At 33.1% G+C, this 27,312-nt stretch overlaps 4 protein-coding genes across 5 annotated transcripts; 2 read left to right on the forward strand and 2 right to left on the reverse strand.

The window, feature by feature from the left end:
• Window positions 1-4,543: 4,543 nt before the first annotated feature.
• Window positions 4,544-5,541, forward strand: LOC18099015 (uncharacterized). The gene is made up of 2 exons (XM_006382780.3): window positions 4,544-4,890; window positions 5,016-5,541. The coding sequence occupies exons 1-2, from the start codon at window positions 4,662-4,664 to the stop codon at window positions 5,333-5,335; spliced, it is 549 nt and encodes a 182-aa protein (XP_006382842.1). The 5' UTR covers window positions 4,544-4,661; the 3' UTR covers window positions 5,336-5,541.
• A 166-nt stretch (window positions 5,542-5,707) lies between these two features.
• Window positions 5,708-10,556, reverse strand: LOC18099016 (transcriptional corepressor SEUSS). Its single transcript, XM_006382781.3, has 5 exons — window positions 9,670-10,556; window positions 9,250-9,347; window positions 8,288-8,381; window positions 7,661-7,733; window positions 5,708-6,972 (listed from the first exon to the last, which is right to left on the reverse strand). Exons 1-5 carry the CDS (start codon window positions 9,847-9,849, stop codon window positions 6,032-6,034), a joined length of 1,386 nt encoding a protein of 461 aa, XP_006382843.2. The 5' UTR covers window positions 9,850-10,556; the 3' UTR covers window positions 5,708-6,031.
• A 2,895-nt stretch (window positions 10,557-13,451) lies between these two features.
• LOC18099017 (BTB/POZ domain-containing protein At2g13690) lies at window positions 13,452-17,623 on the reverse strand. Its single transcript, XM_006382782.3, has 2 exons — window positions 16,719-17,623; window positions 13,452-14,664 (listed from the first exon to the last, which is right to left on the reverse strand). Exons 1-2 carry the CDS (start codon window positions 17,442-17,444, stop codon window positions 13,726-13,728), a joined length of 1,665 nt encoding a protein of 554 aa, XP_006382844.1. The 5' UTR covers window positions 17,445-17,623; the 3' UTR covers window positions 13,452-13,725.
• Window positions 17,624-25,872: 8,249 nt separating this feature from the next.
• On the forward strand, window positions 25,873-27,187 carry LOC18099018 (uncharacterized). Of its 2 annotated transcripts, none has more exons than XM_024600357.2 (3): window positions 25,873-26,238; window positions 26,430-26,508; window positions 26,959-27,187. In XM_024600357.2, exons 1-3 carry the CDS (start codon window positions 26,140-26,142, stop codon window positions 27,030-27,032), a joined length of 252 nt encoding a protein of 83 aa, XP_024456125.1. In that variant the 5' UTR covers window positions 25,873-26,139; the 3' UTR covers window positions 27,033-27,187. The 2 variants fall into 2 exon arrangements, with proteins under 2 accessions (XP_024456125.1, XP_006382845.1); XM_006382783.3 differs by having other exon boundaries at window positions 26,030-26,238; window positions 26,430-26,492.
• The last annotated feature ends 125 nt before the right edge of the window (window positions 27,188-27,312 follow it).

The following is a 27,312-nucleotide window of genomic DNA, read 5'->3' on the forward strand; positions in this document are numbered from 1 at the left end:
TTCAAAATAAATATCTAAGATGAGTTTTGATAAAGTAAGGTTGATTTTCTATAAAAAAACAATACTCATACTTACATGAATTTTCCTGATTTAAGAATCTTAACATTTTTATTCTTTTTGGTTAGGGGCATATCCTCCTCAAGATTATTTTTGGTAAAGTAAGGTTGATTTTCTTAAAAAACTTTTATTTGCAAATCAGATTGTATTTGTGTATCAAGAAAAGTTTTTTGAGGCAGTTTAATGGTGAATGAAATTGCAAAACTCAAGTAAGCATCATGTTAATCAAATAGGATGTCGTCAATTTTCAGCTTGTAAATGTTTTGGAATATTCATAGAAAATGTAATGGCATGAGCCTCTTCGTGTAAATATTTGTTTTTTTCTCTTAGTAATTCTAGTTTGCTAAGGAGTGTTACGATATAATGTTCAACCCTTTTTTCTTTCAAACAATTTCACAAATACTTGTTAAAGTATTATGTTCCATTATCATAATAAAGCATGTTAATCCTTGTCTAATATTAGTTTTTTTATCATTTGATAAAAATATTTAAATAATGTTACTACCTCAATTTTTTCCCTCCTCAAATAAATCCAACATAATCATATATGATCATCTATTAATATGAAAAATTAATTTTTTTTAGATAAGTTGTGATCTTTGAAGGGACTTACAAATCATTATAAATTAAGGGAACGTTTGGGAACGCGGCTGCGGCTGCGTTCCCAAAAAAATTAATTTTTTTTTTTTACTAAAATTTAATATGGTTTGTACGTTTTGGATCGTTTTGATGTGCTGATATCAAAAATAATTTTTAAAAAATAAAAAAACATCATTGACATGTATTTTGGCACGAAAAGTTATTTAAAAAGCACCCACAACCACACTGCCAAACACACTCTAAATAAAATAGTTTTAAACCACAACAAGGTTTTGAAGGAAATGTTGTACAATGGCTTTTTGATAAATAACAACTTTCACGATAAATAAAAAGATAAACAATTTAATTTTTTAAACAACTCACGAAATACATATTTAAGATAGAGAAAATTAGGATATCCTAGTCTAAGATTCCAAAGCATTATTCGTTCATTAATATACATTGAACTTATATTAATAAAGCTTTGAGCTATTTTACTACCGAAGAAGTTGTCATCAGGGTAGTAAAGATTTTATCCTAGCAAATCATCTTCCCCAACTCTGGTCCTAAAATATATAGATAGAATTATAAAAAATAACACGACAATTACAATTTTTGGTTAGTTTACTCACATACATAATATTGCAAATAAGTTTAGGAATGTGGAGAAAAACATTAAGATTTATACTTTCAAAAATTGTTATTAACCCTTTCCCTGCAATAGGTAAGAAACTACCATCTACATTTTTTTATTTTCTCATTACTAGGACCAGTGGCGGAGGGAGGGGGGGCTGGGCCCCTGCAAGAAAATGCCCCTCCCTTGTAAATATTTATAATTTTAATAAAAATAACTGAATTTTTTTCTTTGCCCCCTCTAATTTATAATTTGGCCCCCCCTAACTATTTTTTCTTGCTCTGCCCCTACTAGGACATGATAAATAATTTGTAAATGGATGGGAATGATTGGTCATATGATCGGTTACACCTGAATTAATCATTCAAGAAGTAAAATTTGAACAACAAAATAGAGCACGAGGATGACTACTTATTTGAGCCAGTAAAACACTAGGAATAATAGATAATTAATTCAACTTTATAAGTTTTAGAATTTCTTCCATATACTTTTTACTAAAAAGGCTTGGATTTTACTATATATATATATATATATATATATATATATATATATATATATATATATATATATATATATATAGAGAGAGAGAGAGAGAGAGAAAAAGTTTATATCTTCATCCATGGAGTTCACAAGCTACGTCATAACCTTGGATTTTCCAACATCCTAGGTACCATATGTTAGGTTTTATACCTTTATGTTGCCAGTCAGATAACTTATTTTCCCTCGCCCTTGAATATACATATGCATATATTAAAATCAACATAAGAAGTTATTGCCATTAAGATGGATTATGGTGATTTAAACTGAGTGTGGCTCATTACTAGAGGTATGGGTAGCAATGGATTTTGTTTCAAACACACTGAACAAGAGTGGCAAAGGGATGAGAACAAAAAATATAGGGTTTTAGAAAAAGTCAATGATCAAATTCCTACTCCGATACCATGAAGACAAAGTATTATCTAGAAATCAATATATTAACTTGAATCAAAATAGTCTCTATAAAGTTCATATTTAAAGAAGAATACAAGGTATGAAATTAAGAACCAGATCAAATCATTATCCTAATTAAAAGTGACTTATAATTTATAGGAGTTGACTAATACTATCAAATTTATAGACAACATGATATAGAATCTTTTATTTGACAATAGTTATCTTTTTGAAAAAAGAAAAAGAAAAAAAAAATGTTTATTTTCTTTTTTCAACAAACAATCCATAGGACTGTTGGTTAAATAATATTGCATAATTTTTTTAATCTCCTTACTTTCTTTTCAAAATTTAGATATGAGATATTTTTAAAATATAGAATGAAACTTCCTTTTGGAAACAAAAAATAAGGTGATAGTAATGGCACTGATAGAAAGATTGTATGATTCTTAAGCTGTAACTACTAATACTTAGAGCATAGAGAGATATACACAAAAGAAAGAGAAAATCACATACAAACTAACAAAAAATGATAAGAATATTTTTATTTTTCAAAAGTTATTTTTCTAATTCCTCCTTTTATATATATTCAAAATTTAAGAAGAAAAGATATTCTTATTACTTTTGGTAAGTTAGAGTATGACTCTCTCTTTCTTGTATTTACCTCTCTTATATATTATAAGTATTAGTAGTTATAACTTGAGTACTGTAGAATTTATCGGTATTGAGAAGTCAACTAACAAAAAAAGCAATTTGGTTAGATATTATGTAATCACATAATTAAATGAATTAGTATAGTATTGAGAGTATCTAATAATTCCTCAACTAATGATGCAATAAAAAAAAATAGAAATTTGGATTGGGTCTAAATGGTTGGAAGACCTAGCCATGTCCTCACATTTTTTTCTCTTGTGCATGTCTAATGCATTGCATAAGAATTTTTCTCTCATGAGTTGTAATAATGAGTAAAAGTCAACTCACAAGTTTTACGAGGATTCAATGGCCACAAAACCAAATAAAGAGATCCAATGGCTAAAAAAGAGTAAAGAATAATGAGTTTGCACGAAAGACAAGCAAAAAGAGAGAAGAAGGAAAAGAAAAAAAAAAACAAATAAAAAAAAAGGATGGGATGTCGGGGTCACACACAAGCTCTAATGATAATACCTCTAGTACCAATAGCTAAGATGGCCAACCTTTCCACATGCTAGCCATGTTGCTCCTTTAGTAGTATAGATAAACCAAACAAATGGGTTTTTCTTGCTTTCTCTCTCCTTTTTCATTTTCTTTTCTTACTTACCCAGCAATCTCATACACACACCTCTATACATTTTAAGTTTTCAAGTCTCGCATATAAACTTTCCATGTTTACATAATTTTTTCTATGTAATGCAGGCAATGCTTTTCTAGACAATGGTTATTTCTTGGTACTATAAATGCCAACATCTTCACCAATTGTGTCTTTTTAGACTGTTGTTATTTATTGGTACTATAATTGTAAACATCTTCACCAATAGAAAACATAGCATAGCAACCCTCGACTTTCTAGAAAAATATTTTCACTAATATCTCCTTAAAAAAAAAAAAATTCATGAACTAAGTTCAAGAACTAACTAGATGTATAAATACCCCAGTCACATGTAAGAATAAACAAGTCTTAGACTCGATGCATAAATTTAAAAGACAAAAATAGTCTTGCACGAGAATTTTGTTCTCTCTATCTATCACTTCATTTTGTTTTATTTTCCTTGTATTATTTTCACAGAGTGTATGTATCCACAACGAATTTATTTTTCAAGAACAACCCAAATCTTCATAAGATAATCATGAAAAGTTCATATCTAATCTAAGGTTATTTTCACGATGTCATGATCACATAAATTATCACTCTTAGCCATTATAGCTTATGGATATGAATGAACTGACTAGAACCAAATAATCCAAGACTATGGCATCCCAGTTTGAGGCTGGCCTCATCTTAAACCCTTAAAATAGTTTTACTGGATTTTGATTCAAGCCCACTTAGATTTTGACAAAATCCAAGTGGAGCTCAGCCCATTGACAACTCTATAGTAGATTGGTAGGTGGCCTTTGCTGTCAAGAGTTTTTTTTTTTTTTTTTTGACGGAAAAGTAAATATCTATCAAAGAAAAAAAAAACAACTTTGCTCTGTGCACATTGTTTACAATAGAGATACAAAAATCCACATGTTATTTTCCAGAGCAAAGTAGTTTCATGTGATGAGATATATGAGGACAAAATCTCATCCACGAGTGGAGTCACCTCAACCTTACATTTCTCTTACAATATCCACTTAAAAATCCAACAAGTTGAAAAGAAAGAAAGATGGTCACATGCTTTCTTTTATCTGTTTTTTTCCTTAATATCTGGATATATAGGATTCATTTTCTAAGTAAACAAAGGATATAAAACCTAGCAAACGGAGGGGGAAAAGCAGCATATAGTTCATGGCTCTTCACGCAAGCATGAATATGAGCACCATGTCGACTACTAGAGCTGGAGTATTATGTTCAAACCATGTAGCTTGCTCAAAAGAGAAGTTGAAATTGCCCACAGGCAGGGGGTTAAGGAGGTCTTCTTCTTTGTCATTTCCATCTTCTTTCTCTTCTTCATATGCTTCAGTCAAAAATCATAAATCCACCATTGTATGCAAAGCTCAAGAAGCTGTCGGTGTAGGTAAGCCCCTCTCCCTCCCTCACAATAGCTTTTTTTTATTAAAAAAAAAAAAAAAACAACTATTGTTCATTTTTGCTTGCGCTTGTGCACTGAATGTTCTTGGGATTAATTTTTTTTTTCTACAGTGCAAGTGGTGACAGATTCAAGCTGGGATAGCCTGGTTATTGGCTGTGAAATCCCAGTTCTAGTTGAATTCTGGGCACCATGGTGCGGACCATGCCGAATGATAACACCGGTGATTGATGAATTGGCAGCAGAATACGCAGGAAAGATTGCTTGTTTCAAAGTGAACACTGATGATTGCCCAAACATTGCATCACAATATGCGATTAGAAGCATTCCCACAGTGCTAATGTTCAAGAATGGAGAGAAGAAGGAAGGTGTTATAGGTGCAGTTCCAAAGGCTACCTTGGCTGCTGCCATTGAAAAATACGTTGAAGCTTGAAGAGAATAAAGAGCAGCAGCAAACATCATTTAGAAATCATTAGTTACAATTGTCATTGCCTTGTATTTGTCATGTCAATGTTGTCCCAAGTTTTTATATCATGATAGTCTAGTTTGATAAAAACATGTATCTGCTGAACCGCAATTGCTGCGTGTCTCGCAATTCTGAGCTTGAGCTAAAATGCATCCATGAAAATTGGTCGATCATTGCTTACCCAAAAAACCAAGGCGATTGCAAAAACCATCCTTAACCATTTATATGTAACTAAGAACAATATCTTAGTAACGAGGATTCCTAGTGATTCGGGTGCGAAGAAATCCCGAAGCAGCAGTGATAAGGTATTGCAGAATTTTACATTAGCTTAGAGAAAGATATGGAACAAATGGAACTCATTATCAAAGCAGAATATTTCTTGATTCTTTCTGAAAACATAAAATTCTAATCCATCTCTGGCTAATTAAGAAAATATTGCCTCCCCATCACCATCAGCTGAAATTGCCTACTGGCAGAAGTTCTATATTTGTACAATATGCAGCTGCTGCCAGTCAAAGGAAACAAAATTTTCTCATGATTCAGCAGAAAGGATAAAATGGCCACGTCTCAAACCCTTTGTATCACCACCTGAATGGTATCGTACTAGGTCTGAACTATCACCATGAAAGTATCAGTAAAATTAACTACTCTTCAGGGAGATTTCTAATCAAATTGGTTATCAAGAAATCTATTTACTGCTCCAAGACGCAACTGATAAGCCAGTGCCTGTTGTTGATGATTCATACCAGCATCATGATCCATCACTGGCATGGCAAACCTACCAGACAAAGTGCTGGAGACATTCCCCATGGCAGCTGTGAATCTGCTAGTAGAGGCAGAGATATGATTTTGACCATTCAAACTCCCAAATCCTCCATCCATAGTACCTGACTTCTTGTTTCCCATCACATTGCCCTCCAGGCAAGGGCCACTGGTGAACACATTTTGTGTTGACCGTGTGACCCTATTTATGTCCTTTATATCATTTCCTTCATAATCAACACTGACCATACCACCTGCCCCACTGAACTGTGAAGAAATCATCATTTCTTGTATAATTTTCTCAACAGAGCTCTGAAATTCATTTGGATCAACCTCATTTGACTGAGATGACTGCTCCATTGGTGTTTGAACAGGTGAATGTGCTGAACTGACATGGTTTATTGCAGTTGATGCAGCTAACATATTGTGAGAACTTTGAGGATTATTAGATGATGATGGTGTTAAACAAGAGAAGGGAGAGGAGGGATTGAGCTGAGCTAGTGTCAGAGTGGTTGAAGAGACAGCAGATGGAATCTGAACAAATGTCCCAGTATATGGACTGCCGGGACTAGTCATCTGATTTTCAATCCGTGAATTCACGGAATTCTGATGAAAAAGCCTGGCAACAGCAATGGCAGAGGAAGAGGTGGAGCTTGTGCCGAGGGAATTGTTTGCACTTGCAACACCATTGCTTGTGGAAGGATGCATGACACTTGCCTGTACAGAATGAAGATCATCATTCGATGTAGGTTTAGTATGCTGCTTTTTCTCAGGTGGTTGCTGATCAGAACTGTGCAGCCCAGAAAAAGGCCTAGTTCTGCGGGGGAACTGAGCCAAACTCTCTGGAAAACAAACAAGATGTTATTATGTGAAATAAAAACTTAAATAACCACGAGTCAAAACTCAAAAGATTCAAATTTAGCCTGCGTTCTAGGAAACTCTGATGCGTTTGGGACAAATAGGAGAAGTTTGTTTTGTCACATATAGGTTGTCAAGTAATATATTAATCCATTCTCACCAATATATAACCTTTGAAGTTATTCCCCCCTTTTAGCAGAATACTTGGGAATCCTCAACGAACCTAGCAGCAGCTAGCAAGGTGTCATTGCAATCTATTTGTCAGTTTGGTGTTTGTAAAAGCTACTAGCTTTTACTTTAAGGAAGCTCTATGCAAGGATGTATTTTTTTTTTTTTTTCTTGGAAAGAAAGCTTCTGCATATCATCGACAAGCTTACTTGGGTGGTGAGATGAATGATTATTGGATACTCAACGCACCCTCCCTAGAAAATTTCAATTTGTAGGTTTCTTTTCATGTCCTTTTTGATTAAGCATAGATGTGAAAGTTTAGAGAAAGTTTCAATCAGCACAAAAGCATGAGAAAATTAAAGAGAAATAAAAGATAAGAACATCAAACTGTTGCAGCTTATGGCAATCTGTGCTGATAAGAATTGATTGATAGTTATATTTGCAATAAATCAGAACAGGTCAAAAAGAACATATACCAAATGTTGGAAGTTTCTTTAAGCTTACCTATTGGTCCCTTGCCAGCCTCTTGAGCAGTATAGTCAATCAAGTCTTTCATGCAATTAACCACCTCTGATATCTGCAGTTTGTTTAACCAAAAAGGAAAAAAAAAGACAAAAAGAAAGAAAAAATCAAGATATGATCAGTCCAACATTCTCCAAAACAAGCAGAATGCAAATATCACATTTCAAATATAATGTAATCTGAACAAAAATGGAGAAGCATATTTCGTCTTAAGTGCATGTGCTTTGTTAGCGCTGGATATAGATCTTAAATCCAAAATCCCGAGGGTAAGGTCAATTGGTAGGTAAAATTGGTAAGCACTGTTACTACAAAGATCAAAACATCAAATCAGGCAGGCAGGAATGAAGGGCTGGGAGAGGATATCATGCATCAATGGCATCTAAAAAGCCTAAAACGAAAAATGCATGGGAGCAACTACCGAGCAAGTTTAAACTACATTCAAATGAATTCACATGAGAAACTAGTTGACTTAAGTAAAATATTATGCCTTGGCCATTTCCAGAACATATCAAACAGTGCACTAGTAACCAAGGAAAAAGAGATGACCCTATTTGGGTCGAATAATCAAGCATGGTTAATAGGAAATCAGAAAATTGCAATAAATGGTACCTGGAGACAACGCACATATCTCTTTGTGTATCCTAAATCATTAACTAAAGGTATCTCCAAGGCTTTTGCTAGTTGACAAGCAGATGCAAGAAACCTGGAAATTTCACATAGATAAATATAAGCCAAACAAAGGCCGCCTGATGTGAATAAAAGTTCCACCAAGTTTACCAATCATCATATGTATCAAATTGAGAATCTAACAATCAATAGAACAAGTTAGCCATCTAAAAATTATCTATATTGAGTTGAATATTCATCGAGTAGCCCCACGGATAAAAATTTAAATGTAACTTTTCTATGACATCCCAGACACATCTTAAATGCATTAGATTGCAATCCTTGTTTGTTTCCACTTTATCAGTCATAATAATGTCAAAGGCCAAGTTGTTTGATGCTAACATTGACATCATCATGAAGGTGAATAGCGGAGTGAGAATCAATCCCTATTTGAGAGTCAAAGAATTAAATTAGCATATTGCAATAGTTTTACTCAAAATAACTTTAATTGCATTTTCCTTCAGTTATTCATAGGAGGGTGGGCACCAAATTGATATGCCATATAAATCCAATAACATAAAATGCAAAACTGTCCTGGCTGAGTAGGATGGAAAAGGAACTTTATTCACATCGCAGATCTAATGGTTAAGGGCAGTGCTTTGCTGACTTAGTTTCCAAGCTACATCATCAAGGTTGCTTGTTGAATGCCCAAAGATCCACATGACACAAATTATGTAAATAAGTGGAGCATGTCCATTATAAAGAATACAAGATCTTTCAGATCATGTGGTGAGATGGGGGAGCTTCATGTTACCTCTCAGGTTCAGTAATTTTCATCATTCAGCAAAGTAAAGTGCAACAAAAAACAACAAGCTTTCAACTATGAAATTTTCCAAGAGTGGCAAGAAAAAACCACCACCAACTTATGACCGCAATCAAATGAATTTCACAGCAAAAGAACTCACATGTTACAGTTACTTTCTAAATCAGGTGAAGATGAGTTCGATGAAGCATTTTGAGCAGAAGCTTGGTATTTCTGTGCTGCAGCTCCAAGCTGGTTTACCTACAAGATAGGAATTTGATCTATAAAAAGTTGCACAAGAATTTGACAAAACCTCCACCTTACCACCTCAGTAGCACCATTGGACAAGAAAGAATAAATCATGTACGGAAAAAAAAATTATCCACGTGAAAAAATACACACACACACATGAAAGTGGAAGTCTTCAGAGCAGAATTTAACCAAGTGATTCTGATTTTGGAAAATATTCATAGCCGTGACTCAGAAAATAATTGACCTCTGATGACAAGTATTGCAGTAATTAGATCAGCACAGAAAGTTCAATTTGCTTGCTTTGAACTTTCCCGGATGAACCAGAACTCACCATATTAAAACCATCAGATGATGAGCTGAAACCCACATCATTTGCTACCATAGAAATGGGATTAGACTCCAAACCAGAAAGTCCAGAGCTCGAGCCACCATTCCCAAAACTCTGATTGATAAGAGAAGACATACTTGGAAAGTCCCCAACCAAATTCATGTTATACTGACCTAGCTGCATGGAACCACCTCCTTGAGACCCCAAAATAGCAGAATTTGATCTCAAAAGCACAGGTTAGACAAAGAGGAACCGCCAATTGGAGTCTGTGGCCTACTTGGTATCATTTTTTGGCCTAAACCCAGAAAACTATAACCTCACTTCATTACACAAAATGACATGAATTTTCACTACAAGCATGAATCTTGACCGACACCCTTTTGCGCAAATTAGCTTATCTAAACAACCCAACAAAGAAAAACACAAAAATTCAGCATCTTAACCTTTTTGAAGCCAATCATAGTACATTAACCACAATCAAAAGAGAATGCAGCAGTTTTTCCACAGACAATAAGACATAGTCAAGGAATTGCAGGAAATCTTTGACAAAACTGAACCTCAGATTGTTACATAAAACAGAAGAAAGCATTAAAAAAGAAACCCATTTTTCTTTTTCATTCCTTTTTTTTTCTCAGGAACCAAACAGACTACAAAATGTACAAAAGAAAGTAGTAAATGAAGGTGACAGTAGAAGCCAGCTAGCAGCAAAGAGAGAGTATTTGAGTGTCAACATTCGTAGAGAGTGAGTGAAAAGGCTGGGTGGCAGTGTTGGTTAGAGTCGTTGGTTTTTTTTTATCTTTTTTAATTAATTCAGAAAGGGAAACGAAAAGAAATATCCTCAGGAACATAAAATTATTACACTGACTGGATTTACCTCAACCAAAACAACGTATATTTCATAGTGATATAGTTTGTTTCTTATAAGTATATATATATATATATATAGAGAGAGAGAGAGAGAGAGAATAAAAACATATTTATTTAAAGAAATAAATATAAAAATATTAAATAAATCTATTTCTATGTAATTTTTTTCCTTCAAAACAAACAAAAGGGATAAAACAACATATTTTTTTATTTTAATTTAAGATAGTAATTAAAAGCTATTATAGATAATCTTTAACTGTCGAAATATAAAATCTTTCTTTAAATACTTGTCTTAGGATTTAAATATAAAAAATCAAGAAATAAAATATATATCTTTAACTATTAAGTCAACCCCTTAAGATTTTGAGAAAAAAAATCTTTTACAGATTGAGTTTGTTGGATAGAAAGATAAATTTATAAGACGATTGATTTGATTTACTTGAATATATAATAAATTTTTATTTTTTAATTTATAATCTCATGAACCAAGTTCATTGTTCTTTTTTTCTCTTCCTTTTTTTGTACGAAAGGCCAGAGATGAGCGGAAAAACTGGGAATCCAGCTCCGCATGGAGCAGTCTCACATCTGAACTCCAAGCCATCTCTAGACCCAATTTGTCAACCCATAACTCCGCCTTCAACGCCTCACCGCTTCCTCCGCCTTCAAGTCCTCGCAGCTTCCTCCGCCAGCTTCCAAACCTGTTACTAACCTGCCATTAAAGTCTCTGATCAGGCCCCCAGCACCAACATTTCCCTTGCTCGCCCCATCTTTGTCAAGTTTTTTCCAACAGTCATGAGGAGGCGTCCAATTAATCAATTTTTTTGAATGTAACTGGACATGGGGAGACGCGCCAAAAGACCTCCAAGCCGCCTTCATGGTTCAAATGAGTGTTGGCTCTGGGATGAGATACCCTATCGTCATGCCAACTCCACTTGTTTCATGCCAAGACCCCAAATACTGCGTCTCAATCCTCCAAACCATGAAGGCTTGGCTGCAGAACAGTCTCAGCAATATCAGAGCATAAAATACAGCTAACATTTGCAGTTAACTTTCTATGAAATCTTTGCCCATTTGTAAGAAAACCATTATGGACTGCCAACCAAAGAAACGTCTTAATGCGCTGTGGCCCTCTCCACTTCCAAACTAAATCCCATACCTTGTCCTTAGGGTTCCAAAATTGATTCCCACTCTCCAAGCAAGAGCAAGCTGATTTAAGAGAGAATTTCTGTCACCATGTGACCAAAAAAAGCAGATGACGATGACCATTGTCAGGGGAGAGGGGGCAAATGGATACAATTGCATTGACAATTCACTGGCCAAACATCTCCTGGCAGCATGATGGTAAAATTATCCACCCAGATATCTAACCAAAATCTCACTTTTTGCCCATTTCCCACTACCCAAAACCTACTCTTCATCACAAATTCCCGCGCTAGTCTCACATGCCAACACGAGTGATACTCCACCTGAATTTTTAATCTACTTGGTCACTTATCTGATATTAATTTTAGAATTTCAAGGAATTAATCAAAATACATATAAATTAAATCAGACATCCACAATTAAGAGAGAGAAACCCTCATACCCTTCATAAAAGTACTTGGCTTTGATAATTTTAACCCATAATGCCTCTTTGCTTGTCACAACACCCCAAGCTAACTTCATTGAGATTCCGCACTCCTATGTTCCTCGGCTGGCAAATAGTTTTCCATTCGGATTTTTCTACTTTGTTTAGAATCACCCCAAATAAATTCCCTGCCAAGGTTTGTCAATCATCTCACAAACCTCCTTAGGTATCTAATATCGTAGTGGTCTGCGTAGTAAACATAGGAAGTGAAGCTAAAACTGAATTACTAAAAGTAAGACCAGCAAAGGATAATTGTTTAGTTCTTCTTGAGGCTAATCTTCGGTTCACTCTATCCACGATATCTCCACAAGTACTTTTAGTGACCCTTCTCTGGGATTAAAGGAACTCCAGGGTATCTTCCCAAGATTATGAGTCCATTGAAAACCCATACATCTACTAAGCTCCAGCCCTGTTCTCCTAGGAACACTTTTACTTTTAGAGACCATTTCCAGCCACCTTAAAAGGTTCCCAGTTAACTCTTTTCAACGGCTTTTAAGACAAGATGGGCTAATCTTCCAATGCGAAGAACAAAAATACAAGGTGAGAGAGGGTCCCCATGACGAATTTCTCTCGATGGAACAAAACTCTCGGTAGTATCCCCCTTCCACAAAAGCTTCCTGGAAGATTTTGTTATGCACTTCATTATAACACCAACGTATGCTTTCTCTAGCAAGTTCATTGTTCATATAGCAATTCCTTGGAAGGAACATTGGCCAAGCAAAGGGCATGCATGGGAAGAGGGTGCTTTCATCATTACGTCCTAGAAGATAATTCTTGGATTTCATTATAATTTTGGTGGATATTTTTAAGTTTTAATGTTTTTATAACATAATATCATGAATTTTCTTACACGTTTTATTTATTTAATTTATTTTAACATGCATATGGATATATCTCTGAAGTTAAGAGTAATAATTAGTAGTTAACAGAACCAAGGGAGTCGTAAGATTTAAACGAGTTGCCACTGCAAAGAAGGATGCTCTGGCCCCGACTTGTAATGGGGCATTTAACTCGAATTGCTGAGAGAGGAAGGAAGCTTTTGAATCCGTGAACTCCTTTCAACTTTAAGCATTCACCGTTACTGGATAGAGGCTTTTCAGAAAATATACATGAAGAAAAGATCGCGATTTTCATTTCTTCATTATTGTCATTGCCGCTAAACAACAATCATCATTCTATTACTATAGCATTATAATCATCATTGCCACTAAACAACAATCATCATTATAGTCTTGAATCTATTACTATACCATTATAATCTTGAATGCTGCCATCATAACTACCACCACCATTTTTATCATAAATATTATAATTTTATAGAAAAATATATTCCTTCAAATAACTCATGTTTTCCTCATGAAAATATTTTTCACAAAATAATTTATAGTGGATGAAGCTAAAAATAAATTTAGCAAAAAAAATAAAATATCTTGTCACTTAATGCTCTAACCACTACTACAACGATTCTACATAAAGATATACATTATTCAGTTCCTAATTTTCAGAACCCCTCAGCATACACGACCACAAAGGTTACAGGGGTAGGCAATGACAAGAGACACCTATTACCTGGATTCAATTGCATGAGTTTCTGACCCTCTCAGAAATGAACGACGCCACCAGATCTGGAAGGCTTTGCTGAGATTGGGACATTCAGTACCATGCTTGGAGAAATACCCAAACCATTCTGTGAACAACATATACTGCTGCTTCATAGGAAGTGTAAGGAGTGTCTGACCCATGGCTTCTTCTAATGCTTTCATGTCCAACCCTTTTTTACATCTCTGTAACCAACCGAAGTCCAGTAGCATTGGGCCAAACCATGCCTGGAGAAGCGCTGCTCTTGCTTCTGAGCGGCAATGCAATTTTCTTGTTCCCATTGCAATAAATAAAATTGCAGAAACCCGGCTGAGCTCATATCTAACCATCGGAGATGTACTCTCATGCATTTTTAGCAAGTCCACTTGATCTGCCCACATTCCCACAAACTCCTCACCAATCTGACGATCAAGGAGGATTTCCAGCAGCCAAATGATGTTATCAACCTGTCTGGAGATGCGTCCAATCAAGGGCTTACTTGTTTCCTTTTTCACCACTGTCCCTTGGGGTATGATATCAGAAGCTTCCTCCATGAGGCTGACTATCGAACCTAAACAGGAATGACAAACATCATAAAGATCCTCCTTGGTGAGATCATGTTGGTCCTTCTCATATACTGAACTTTTGCAAAGGAGGCCCTTAACTAATGACTTCAGTTCATTTCTTGCGTTGGCATCGGCACAAGTAGTAATAGACCAAACAAGCTGCCTAGCTAGATTTTGTTGAGAATCTTCTGAACTAAGCAAGTGGAGTCTAGCCAAAATATCTCGAGTTGTGGTCTCATCAAATTTAAACACTGTAAATAGATTCCTAAGTTTGTCCTCTTCTTCCTCCGTCCAAGGAACAGCCTCAAGGTATTTCAAACAAGACAAAACGCCTTTAGTAAACATGATGCCAGCTGATACCTGCAATAGTTTCAAAAGATCTTGTTAGATCAATAAGCAAATGGATAAAGACAAAGGGACTGTCAGTAAAACACATCCTCATTTGAGTTCTTCAATATGTGGCTACAACAGACAAAATCTAAGCCTTGTACTGTAAACTTTTCTATGTTATGGTAATTAATGTGAGCAATCATTTTTCTAATGCCAGGCTGTGTAATAATCTAGAAAAGGGGAGAGCACAGTACAAGAAGTTGAAGATCATAATAATGGGTGTTCGCTACAACTAGACACTTTGATCATTGACACAATGTCGATATCCATTAAACTACAAGATGTGAATCTTGTTGATAACCTTTTGCTATTTTATTCAAATCTAGCAGCCCCAATGACATTGAGCCGATGATCAAATACATCACCCATTTTAAGATATCCCACCTAGCATAATCTATGAATTCAGCTCCTAAATAATAATGCCTCCAAAATAGGTTAAAAAGAAAAATGCATCAACTGATCTTTCTTTGATCTCTTTATATGAGAAATGTTTTCACAGAAGTGGTTCTAAAGACAACACTTCTGTTATAAAAATGATGAGCAGAAACAATTTTGTTGGTGTATGACATTGTGGTTGCAATGACAAAAAAACTCGGGTTTTCTTTTCCAATCAAATTGGAAAAGTTTCATATTGATGCTTTTCCAATTAGGATGAAAAGTTTGTGACTGCTCCTATAATACCAAACACACACTTGAAGAATCCTCAGAAATGATTACAGACTCAATTTCCATCTAGTATATCTATATGGAAGAATATGAAGGAAGGGATTAGGTAGGGTCCCTTGCAAAAAGTTACATGTCTATAAGCATACATGCATGTGTGTGTTGTGTCTTAGTGAGGAATGAGTAATTGTCAACTCTATTATACTGTATCTCAATCTCTGATAAATTAGGATCAGTTGCACAAATCATTTTCTTCCAACTCATAGCATGATGCTTAAAAACAGATTGTCTACAAAATATTTAAAGCCAAGAAAAAAAATTCACCAACTTGATTATGTAACATTATTAACAAATTCTTTTCTATTCAAAAGTATAAGATAAAAGACATGTTCAAAGGCACCATGAATTATAAGTCAATTGCAAAGTAGACAGTCAATAAGGCCCTCTCCCCCGTTTACTCTTTAACACATCCAGTAATCGACAATGAATGATAAAACAAAATGTACTTGAACAAGAGACAAGGTATGTTTGAGAAATTATTTTGCTATGTCACATGCCTTGCAGTTCATACAGACAACTAAATCTATAACCCAGCCCACAATTCTATCCCCATAATATCATGAGCTATTTCTCAGAACTCATAATGCGCTTGTTGCAAAGCCTGCCCAAAATGTTCATTGATTCCTTGAGAACAATTCTATGCAGTGAAAAAAATTGAGGAGCACTTAGCTCACTGTTTATCTTAACCATCTATTCAAGATTATCAGGTATTCCAGAAACCACACAAAGGAAACTGTTAACAGTTGCAATCAATGTGATTGTTCAATCTCAATTGCCCGTGCATGACACGGGCATGCACCTGGGAATCCCACCAGTTCATATACTCAAGTCATGCACAAACAACGACAACGATGTCACAACTGCTCAAAACCCTTATCCAACTGCCACCTTAACCTATCCATTACTCTAAATTAAAATCGGATAGTACTATTCTAGCTCTTGTAGAGCAATGGTATTGCATCGATACAAAGCAGGATTAAGATATAAGCCTGCGAGTAATGCTTTGAACATTTGCAATTGATGTAACAGTCCAATCTCAACCATCCGTGCATGACATACACAAGTGTCTCCATAGCATCCTTACGCTAGACCACAAGCACATGTCATGTACAAATAACTGAGGTTAAACAGTCATAGCACAACTATTCACAGCAATTCCTGTAACTACACAAACTCAAGTGATCCAAAGCCCCTAAATCAAAAAAACATAAAAACAATTTCTCCTCCAGCGTTAATAGAGACAGTACCCAACTAAAATCTTCAAATTAAAAAGAAAAGAAAAGGAAGCAGCAGCAACTAACCTCGAGTATGCCAATGGCTCTATAAGCCCCAATCTTGAGTAACCTTTTAGCAATATCCTCTTCAAACATCAACTCAATTGTGTCCCTAAAAACTCCCAAATTCTCCACATCAGGCACTTCAATTCTACAAATCTTTCTTGACAAATTACCACCATCCTCGTTACTATTACATTTCGACCCCAGTTTTTTTCGATATTCGCAAATCGAACCCGCAAAAACTTCTGAATTTGCAATCAAGACCTCCGAATTCAGCTCCAACACTAAACCCCCACCATTCCTCCCTCTCAAATTCAGCCTCACATCAAAAACGCCCCGACCCGAATCTGACCCAGTATCCGAGAACGACCTCCTCTCACTCCTTCCCCTGAAAGATTCGGATCTCGATTTCGAGCTCAAATCCACCTGAGGTGACGGGTCGGGTATGATATCTCGGGTCGTGTCGGCAGTAGGATCCGAATCAATAGGCGAGACGCGGCCTGGAGAGAGAATTCTTCTCGGGTCGATCCGACCCACGAAATTTAACCCGGGTTTGGGTGAGTTGGGGACCGAGTAGGGGCCAGGCTTAGAGACCGAACTATCGGGTTTCCTGTTCTTGCGGAAAGCGGGTTTTGTGAAGGGACGGTTCTCTGGGCTTGAAGGCTGCACAGCGAAGGAACAACACCAAGAAGATCTCCGGCGACGAGGGTGGGAAGTAGAGCATTGCCTTATGTGATTGGACTGGGCCATGAATCAGTACTGAGTGATAGACCGGGTCAAGCCATACAGAGAGAGGGTAGGATTGGGGAGTGAGGGAAGAGAAGGATTGGGTGTCTATGAAAGATACCTGTTTCCAGCCCTTCAATTTACTTTTATTTATTTATTTAAAAAGAGATTTTTTTTTTGTTTTTAGTTTGGTTCTTGGGAATGGCGAAGGTTGAATATATTCTGTCAATGCCAGTTTTTGTGTTTTTTGTTTTTTTTTAATATATATAAATTTTATTTTTGTTCAAAGTAGAAGTAAGAAAAGGTTGATAAAGCAGAAAGATAAGTGGGTTTAACGAAGATTGATTGATTGATGCTTGATTAAGGAGGGAGGGAATGAGCTGTAGGCTTTTTTATTTTATTTTTTTGGCTGGGTGCGGATGAGAAGAAAGGTGGCCTATTAAAGTGTGTTTTTTTTTAAATAAAAAATATATTAAAATAATATTTTTTATTTTTTAAAATTTATTTTTAATACTAGCCTATGAAAAAAAAATTTAAATTTAAAAAATTTAAAATTTAAAAACATGGTTAAACCACAAAAACAAATACAATCAGAAATACAAGCTAGCGAAAGTATTTTGTTATTTTTATTTTTAAAACATTCTTTTTTTTCTCTTAACTTTTGTTTATGAATATTAAAAAAAATTAAAAACATAGTTAAATCGCAAAAACAAACACGGGTCGGGATGAGATATAAGCCAGAAAGAGTGTTTTGTTGTTTTTTTTTTTATATAAAACATTTCTTTTTTTCTAAACTTTTGTTGATGAACACTGAGAAAAGGTTGTTGATGGGTTATTATACTTTAACTATCTTAATAGTAAGTTTGGTGGATTGGCTTCCTTCGGTTCAAATTTAGAGTCAATATTCGAAAAAAAATTATTCTCTTTATACGTCCAGTAGGCTATGAATGGCTAAGGAAGGGGTTGGAGCTTAATTTTGAAATATCTAAATTTATTACATGTCTTCGCCACAATTCAATTTAATCGGAAAACTTTCTTTACCTGACGAGTACCCACTGAGTACCTAACCTTGCTTGATTTTTTTTATTTTTAAATTAATTATTAAAAGGTAAAGTCTAATTCTGAAAAAAGAAAATATATTTTTATTTATAAATCGTAAACCTGTAAAATAAATTTTAAATTTTAAATCCATGCATGAAATCATAAAAATACTCTGTAAATAATAAGATAAATGTTTGTATATTGTTTTGAAAAATAAAATGACATATCTATAAAATAAAATAAAAAGGTTAAAATACCGGGTGGACCGGGTTGGGTAAACCTATATCTACCTCGTGGTCAAGTCAGATAAAAATTTGAACTTACCCTATCTAATTACATAAAATACACAATGAATCGGGTGAATTGTAATCCCCGTAGAAAAATGTTTGTGTAAAATTGACTAATGAAGGATTTAGTATAAAGTGGCTAAAATATATATTAGCTATGGACTCGAGCTATCCCATGGGATTGATTGTTTTTGCATAAAAAATGATGTCCTCGTGCCACGAACACATTTCAAATAACGGAGAAGAATTCGCGACTTGAGTCATAGGCATGACCATGTCAAGGGAGTTGGTTTTATCTTGACTAGGTAATACAAAAAAAAAAAACAACAATAATAGATAGATCAAATTAAAAAAAAAAGTGATTACAATAATCTAAGGAAAAAATATCTTTTTCAAAAGGAGACAAATGATGCAACTCAATTTCCAGACCATTAAATGCATAAGGATAAAATTGGGTAAAATAAAGGATCTAAAACAACTTGTTTTAGTCAATCCGAGTTAACATGGAAAACTTGTAACCTCGATTATTAAGACCTAGCCAACATGATTTGTCTCTCCAAACCCGTGACTTAAGTCATGAGAATATGATAATCTGGTAGGAAAAAAACAAAAAAAATCACAAAATTCATTTTTTCTCAAAAATCAAAGTCAACTTGTGTTAACTTTCAAACATGTCATCCCAATTATTATACTAAAAACACCCTGTTTGGAAAAACCATAAAACTCAATTCTCAATTAATTAAATGTTGAAGAATATAATTGAAAAAATAATTTCAATTGTACAAAATGATTCAAAACAAAACAAATAACAATTAAAAGAATAAGGATCAAAATCAAAATAAAAGATAAATTTTATATTTGATTAGAGGGTTAAATTGAAAAGAAAAAATCAATTGAATAAAAGGACTGAAATTGAAGGGTGAGATTAAAAGGAAAAATAAATTCAACAAAAGGCCTAGAAAAAATAAAAAGAACGAGGACCATATTGAAAAACATAATAAATCATAAATTTAGATTGAATGATGAAATTAAAAACCAATAAAACTTTTACAAAAAAGACCAAGGAAAAAAGCTAGAAATCAAAAGAATAAAGACCAAATTGAAAGCAAAAATAATAGATGATAAATTAAGATTGAATGATAAAATTGAAAACAAACAAAACTTCTATAAAATAACAAAGAAAAAAAATAAAAATAAAAAGAATAAGGATTAAAGTTGAAACATCAGCAATAAAAAAAACCAAGTTATAATTTTTAGGGAGGAGAGAGAATAAGAAAAGAAGAAGAAAAAGAAGAAAGGTTCACCACCACTAAACGATGCCAACACCATTGACACACGTTGCACCATTAGAAAAATTGCAGGGCAACGTTTTCAACAACATGGCGGAATGATATTTTTTCCACGAGAGTTGCCGCATGTGTCACCTAAAATACGTGGGCGCCTTCCATGCGCTAACATGTGTGTTGAGAAAAATCTCAATACCCCTTAAAACCAAGACATTTGTTTTTTGGCAATGACAAAGATTTCATTACATTGTTCAATAAACAGTACCAACAAATCTATTTCTACAATGTTTTTCAAAGAAAAATTAGCATGTGGTAATTTTGCCATCAAAGAAAAAAATTATACTCAAACTGTTGTGCATAACATCTTTTATTTAGGTGTTTTGTTGACTTTACAATTGAGATAACAAAAAGAGAACCAAGCTTAATTACCAGATTTCTTTATAAAAAAAACGTAGTTTGCTAGAAGTTTTTGGACAATAACATATGTTGAAAAATTATTTAGAAAATAACATAATTTGAACACAATCACATTCGAGAATGTTGTTTTTGTACACATCCACTGTTTCAAATAGCGGTTATTTAGTCATGTTTTTTTTTCACATTAATTAACGTAAACAAAAATCAATTCAAATTTTTATGAAAATCCAATGACTAAAAAATAGGATTCAAAATCTAATAGTCAAGAAAGAAAGAGAAAATAAGGTGACGTGGCAAGAGAGATAGTTAAGGGAAGAAAAAAAGGGAAAAAAAAAAGAATGGGTTAGCAGGGACATACTGTGACAGTGTTTTCGACACGCTTGGTACCATTAAAAATATCTCGATAAGAAGATTCTAATTACACCTTGAAAGAACAACAAATGAGGTTGTAATTAATCCTAAATTAGCCCCGAACAAACCCCTAACAAATCACAATGACGTTTGATGGTCTTTCAAGGTTCGGTTAAAATCTTCTCATTAAGATTTCTCTAGCGGTACTAAGTATGTCGAAAATGAAGCTTCATTATGTCCTCGATGTCCTATTTTTTATTGATTGTTGAATTTGAAGTCTTATTTCTTGACTATTTGAGCTTCAAAAAAATTTTAAATCGACTTTCTATATATGTTAATTAAATTGAGAGAGATATAATTTTTTAAACAGCGTTATTCTTTCTATTAAACTATTTTTCTTAACATCAATTATATTCAAACTATACTATTTTTTCAATATTAACTTGTGTTATTTTTTCAAAATTTTTATCAAAATGTGTAAGAATTCTAAAATACCTTTGATTACGTTACGCATCTAACTCTAACATATTAAAAGTAAATAGTGTTAGGTTGGTGAGAGAATGAAAGTCTAGTCGAGTTCATCGTTTTTCGCCAAAGAGTCAATACGCTATTGATACTGTTCACATAAAAAGTACACTTATTCTAATATTAAAGAAACCAAATTAACTTTTTTTCTTCTTTTTTAATGAAACTATTTAACCAGAATCCTAAAGGGTTTTGTTGGGATGAAAATGGATTTTATACCTAACCAGTTTGGATATAAATAATATGTTTAAAACTCAATAGAAAAAAAAATCAGTCGAGATTTAAAACGAAAAATAAAATAAAGCTGTTTGAGTCTGTAGAGATATTGAGTATGTTTCGCAGTGTGGTAGCAGTTATTTTTTAAATAATTTTTCGTGCTGAAATGCATGTAAATGATTTTTTTTATTTTTTTTAAATTATTTTTTATATTAATATATCAAAACGAATTAAAACATACAAATCATATTAAATTTTAATAAAAAAAATTAAATTTTTAAAAAATACAGTTTTCACAGTTAAGTGGTGAGGAATGTCCTTTGCATGCATCCAAATTTCATATCTTTCTCTAAGATATTATAGCTAAAAAAATATATGTATGAAACTGACTAGGAGCTTCTAATTTTTTAATATTTTAATATATATATTTTTAAAAAATTACATCATAAGGTTGGACACACAGTAGCTTTGACTGAGTTTTGCGTTCACCAAGTAATAAATGCCCAAGATGATTAGATTGATATGAACTAAGCTAAATGCCAGCATACCTAATTTCCTATGTATGTGACATACCCAAAAGTATCCTCACCCTTTTCGTTTTTTTGTCTTTAAATCTCTTGTTTTCCCTTTCTTGACTAGAGATTTCGTTGTTCACAAGATTATGCTGACTATAAAAGTTTTGTTTCGAAACTCAACAGAGAAATAGTTTTTAAATTCAATCCGACTGAGCGGGTTAGCACAGTAAATCCTTGTTTATTTTGAATTGATTTTAATATTAAGATGGTTGAATTGTAACTCAATTAACATAGTTTAATCTAGTTGTGATAAAATCAATAATTTTTTTTTAAAAAATTTATAATTACATGACCCAGCCTGGAGAGGATATGTACATAAATTAGAGAATAAATTAAGGATTTATGTACGCGGTGCAAATCACGTTTTATAAAAATTTAATTTTTTTAATTAAAAGTTCATTTTTTAATATGTTTTGGATCGTTTTGATGCTTTAATTTTAAAAATAATTTTTTAAAAATAAAAAAAATATTATTTTAATATATTTTAATATAAAAACACTTTAAAAAAACAAAATCAATTAATTTACGTAAGAGAATGGAACGATGATATTGATACATTAACATTTACCGAGAAGGAGGCCAAATTTCTTGTGTTTCTTTTTAAGTTATTTCTTTATTGTTTGGCCGACAATTTAAATCACGAAAGTGGAAACAACGACTGGAAACAAACGACACGACCAGTCAAATCAAAAATGAAAAGGAAAGATTTTGCAGATCCCTTGTGTCCTCTCCAAAGCTGACCCAAAACCCATTCATGCACGATGTCGACGGGACAGCAGGAAAGAACAGCTCCAGTTTGGCAGGTGTTTGTCTGTGTGTTTGTTTTTTATTAAAAAGTGTTTTTGAGAATTTTTTGTTTCTTTTTAATTTTTAATTAATTTAACATGTTGATGTTATAAATAAGTTTTAAAAAATAATAAAAATTATTTTAAGATATTTTTAAATAAAAAATACTCTTAAAAACAGTTTTAAATAGCTTCTCAGATAAGTGTTACTACGATATTCTCCGCGGTTAAGAAAAATAGAGATTCTGAGACAGTCTCTGGAAAAAATAATAATAATAATAAAGGGAGTGAAATTATCACAGATATTGTATATACATTATATTCTTTAAATACATTCATAACCATCAATATTTTTCTTTATCTTTGCCCCTGTCAGTTGTTTAAAGGCTACCAACTAATTTTTTGGTTGGTCAACATTTCAAGGCCCAAATTCCAACTGACTGGTTCTGTTGTAACCTGTTAGGTAAAAAAAATCACTGCTACTATATATATAATGAAGTTTGGTTAGGAGGTCCAACTAGGTTTTTGCCTTCTTTATTTTTATGTTTTATAAATATTTTTGAAAAAATTTAAAATTTTATTTATTTATTTTTTTGTTTCAAATTAATATTTTTTAATGTTTTTAGATCATTTTGATATGCTGATGTCAAAAATAATTTTAAAAAAATAAAAAATATATTATTTTGATACATTTCTAAATAAAAAATACTTTAAAAAACAATAACAACCACAACTATACTCCCAAACATACTCGAATCTTAAGCTCGGTCGGGCTGTGCTATTTTTAGCATAATTGGTCATGGCTTAAATGAGCTGCCCTTCTCTTTTTCGCCCCCCTCTCTCTCTTCTATTTCACTTTTTTATTTTACACTTGTACATGTTACGACTTCAGATATAGGTGCATGGTGGAAATTACCATGAAAGAAAATTGTCACCTTTCATGTTTTATGGTGAATTATACAATATATTTAATTTTTAAATATTTTTTAAGATTATATATTCTCGAGTTTTGAAAGAAAAAAAACGATTGATGTACTTAACATTTCTTCTCTACACACAAAAAACATTTATTTAATCATTTTGATTTTCTATATGCTTGTCACTTGATCAAATAAATTAAAATACTAACCTAAGTGTTAAAGCATGCCTCATTCCATGTTGGACTTGTTTTGCAAAATCAATCTAACGTGACTAAACAATATCATCCATAGGCGGAGGTATGGCAAAGGCTGGGGTGGGCTTTAGCCTAGGTCAAGATTTTATCAATATTTTTTTATTAGTTTTATGTAAAACAAATTCGTAATTTTCAATTAAATTATCAAAAAATTCTGAAAATTTGCGTGGAGCCTTTTAATATTATGCTTTAGCTTGGGTTAAAATTTCAGAATTTTTAGAGAAATTTAAAAATTTGATGAAAAATCACAATTTGACCAGTTTTACGTTATTGGACGTAATTTTCAATCCAACAATCAGATCGAGCTGAAATTTTACGAGGAATCTTAAAATATGTTGAATAAAATCTGGTTAAAATTTTAGAATGAACGGAGCTTGGTAGTGCTAACAAAAAAAAAAGGACCGTCAAATAAAAGCAAAATGACTCATTAAGAGTAAAATGGTTATTTGCCATTAAAAAATAAAACAAATCAGCTCCTCCTTTCTTTTATATGTTTCCGACTGGGCAGAAGCAGAATAAAAAAATAAAAAAAATAAAAGGCGAGAGAGAAATAGAAAAAAGTAAGGGAAAAACATAAAAAAAATCTAAGGAAAAAAATAAAAAAAGTGAAAGAATAACCTCGTAAACTTACAAAGTTCAACTTATAAAACACTAATCTAGGAAAAAATCAAGTGAAGGAAGGAGGAAATGAAAGAGAGAAAAAATTTAATTACTTTGTTTTTCAGTTGACATGATATTGTTATTTTATCCCGGTTGAGGGGTTATTACAATATCGATTCAGATTCGATTATAGATGAATTATATTCCACAAAACATCAAAGGATGTAACTTTAATAGTGAGTTTATTTTTACTTTCGCTTTAATTTTATGTATTTTTAAATTTATTTTTTAATATTTTGGGTAGTGTACGTATTTGAATTAAAACTTTATTGTTAACTTTAAAAATTCATGTATATGAATTAATAATCGATCTTAAAAAATATTTATATATTTATTTAATAGCCCAGGATAAAAAAAATTCCTGGCTCCGCCCTTGATATCATCCATGTTTCTAAAAAGAAAAAATCTCCATTACACTATTAATCTTTAACAAGAGCATCTAAAAGAAACACCAAGGGATACATTTGTGATTATTCGACATTTCTCAAGGTCTTGACCACAACTCTCACAATGACACGTGTTAATGTATTGGCTACTATAAAAAAAAACTTCATGCAATATTCATCTTCAATGAAAAATGGTCTAAACACAAGGTCGAACCCTAATAAATTCTGTTTTTTTTATCATGATCCACACTATGGAGAAAAATATCATACACTTGCAAAAGAGATAAAAAAAACTAATCTAAAATGGTAATTCAAGAGTTTATGAACGACAAGATATAATATGAACAAACATGAAATAATCTTCCGGATGTGTTACCTCAGATAAATGTCATATATATATATATATATATATGAAAAGAGTGCCAAGACAACATGATAAATTTATTCTCTCGTACCTTGCTGGATTCTTTGCTTTTCTTGCATCCCTTGATTGAAGGATGAACATGTTGAATAATGGAGAAATATCCATAAAAATAGTGTCTTTACACGTATCGGGTTTGCTTTTTGTTGTTTCTGTTCGTCACAGTGTTTCCGACACCTACCAATTAGATCATAGATCGTGGCCCTTTTTTATTGGCTTCCGTACCATAAGGAACACGTAACTAAACCAAAATAAACTAAACCAAAATCTTACAAGTCTATCCTCTTATGGAACATGTACACATAGGGACCAAAAGATTTCTTGAAAAGAGACGGAGATATGATCACTTGACACGTGTCACATCAACGATCCCTAGCTTGCCACGTGGTCGGATCTTGATGGTTCTACGTTGAGAAGTTACTTTAGGCGGTGCAACAGCTAACCCTAGCCACGTATCACCTCACCTGTATAAAGATTTTGCTGCTCTTTTTCACGTACGTGCAGGTCCAATATTGCACAAGAATACCATATCCTCCAGGCCCCCTTCCCTGCTCATAGAGCTTCATTCTCTACCTCTCTCTCTCTCTCTCTCTAAATGATGGAAGGTGATGCAGCCATGGTGAGGATTCAAAGAAAATCATCAATGGAAAGTGAACCAAGGACTCTGACCATGGATCAAATCCAATTTGCTAGAGTAAGGCATATGTTATATGTTTCTTAGTTTAGGTATATATATCTGAAGGAGAGGGTCTTGGATGGTGCTGTAGCACTACAGGCAGCACTTCTATGTTTGGAATGTTTGTGGGATTGATGATTAGGTAGGGTGGAGTCATTTCATATTCGGTGATATTGCATGCTAAAATTAGGTTAAATTTTTTATCACAGGAGGCAGCTCTGTATGTGGTGAATACGAGGAGCATAGAAGAAGCATTGAGTATATTTACAGAGGTAAATAACCTCTTGAGTAAGTGCATATTTATATAATCTACAATTTGCATGCTTTTCATTTCATTTTGCAGAATAATAATTATAACAAGAATGCAAGCCCTAACATTTTCCAATTAATGATGGAAAAAAAAGTATTTCAACCTTTTTAAATAAAGTGTCGAGAATGATTTTATATTATTCTTCCAACTTGATTCATTACAAAAAAAAAGTGGTGAAATTTAAATCTTTAATCGCTTTTTCATTAAAGTTTCCATACTATGTTAAATAATAGAAGCTTAATATAATTATTTTTCATTGAAATCCTGACCTGCTAAATCACTGATGATTTTATATATTTCATCTTTTTTTTTTCTGGGTATTAGTAACTGTTATTGCTGCATATGATTTTTCAGTAATTATTATTAATTTATCGCGTATGAATTGTATGGTAAACTATGGATATTATATGTTATTATTGTAAATGTAGGGTTTAGAGCCCGTGGGAGGACGAAATGGAGACAGAATGAAGGATATGAGCAGAGAAATGCAGTCTGTGGATGAATTAGAGCAGCGGCAGCTGACTGAGATAAGAGATATAGCATCTGCTCCTTTTTAATTGATTTTAATTCTCTTTTTCATATGACATGTAAATATGAATATCCAAGTTTTGCCTTTCCCTATATCGGCCACCTATCTATACATATTCAATTCATTCAGCCTCCTTTTTTTTTTAGATTGTTTTCTTATTTAAAATTTTACTGAAAAAATTATACATATTAGTTTCATATATAATTATTTATAAAATAATTACTAAAAATGTCATTAATTTTATTTAAAAGTA

The sequence above is a fragment of the Populus trichocarpa genome, chromosome 5 (genome assembly GCF_000002775.5).
Source record: "Populus trichocarpa isolate Nisqually-1 chromosome 5, P.trichocarpa_v4.1, whole genome shotgun sequence".
Classification (NCBI taxonomy): Eukaryota; Viridiplantae; Streptophyta; class Magnoliopsida; order Malpighiales; family Salicaceae; genus Populus; species Populus trichocarpa.

Bases quoted from the DNA above. Each gene is read 5' to 3' on its own strand.
- LOC18099015 (XM_006382780.3), top strand. From the start codon at position 4,662: ATGGCTCTTCACGCAAGCATGAATATGAGCACCATGTCGACTACTAGA. The intron at 4,891-5,015 runs GTAAGCCCCTCT...TTTTTTCTACAG, and splicing joins TCAAGAAGCTGTCGGTGTAG to TGCAAGTGGTGACAGATTCA.
- LOC18099016 (XM_006382781.3), bottom strand. From the start codon at position 9,849: ATGCAGCTAGGTCAGTATAACATGAATTTGGTTGGGGACTTTCCAAGT. The intron at 9,348-9,669 runs GTGAGTTCTGGT...CCTATCTTGTAG, and splicing joins CATCTGATGGTTTTAATATG to GTAAACCAGCTTGGAGCTGC. The intron at 8,382-9,249 runs GTGAGTTCTTTT...TGAAATTTCCAG, and splicing joins TTAGAAAGTAACTGTAACAT to GTTTCTTGCATCTGCTTGTC.
- LOC18099017 (XM_006382782.3), bottom strand. From the start codon at position 17,444: ATGGCCCAGTCCAATCACATAAGGCAATGCTCTACTTCCCACCCTCGT. The intron at 14,665-16,718 runs GTTAGTTGCTGC...AAACTATTGCAG, and splicing joins GAGCCATTGGCATACTCGAG to GTATCAGCTGGCATCATGTT.
- LOC18099018 (XM_006382783.3), top strand. From the start codon at position 26,140: ATGATGGAAGGTGATGCAGCCATGGTGAGGATTCAAAGAAAATCATCA. The intron at 26,239-26,429 runs GTAAGGCATATG...TTTTTATCACAG, and splicing joins ATCAAATCCAATTTGCTAGA to GAGGCAGCTCTGTATGTGGT. The intron at 26,493-26,958 runs GTAAATAACCTC...TTGTAAATGTAG, and splicing joins CATTGAGTATATTTACAGAG to GGTTTAGAGCCCGTGGGAGG.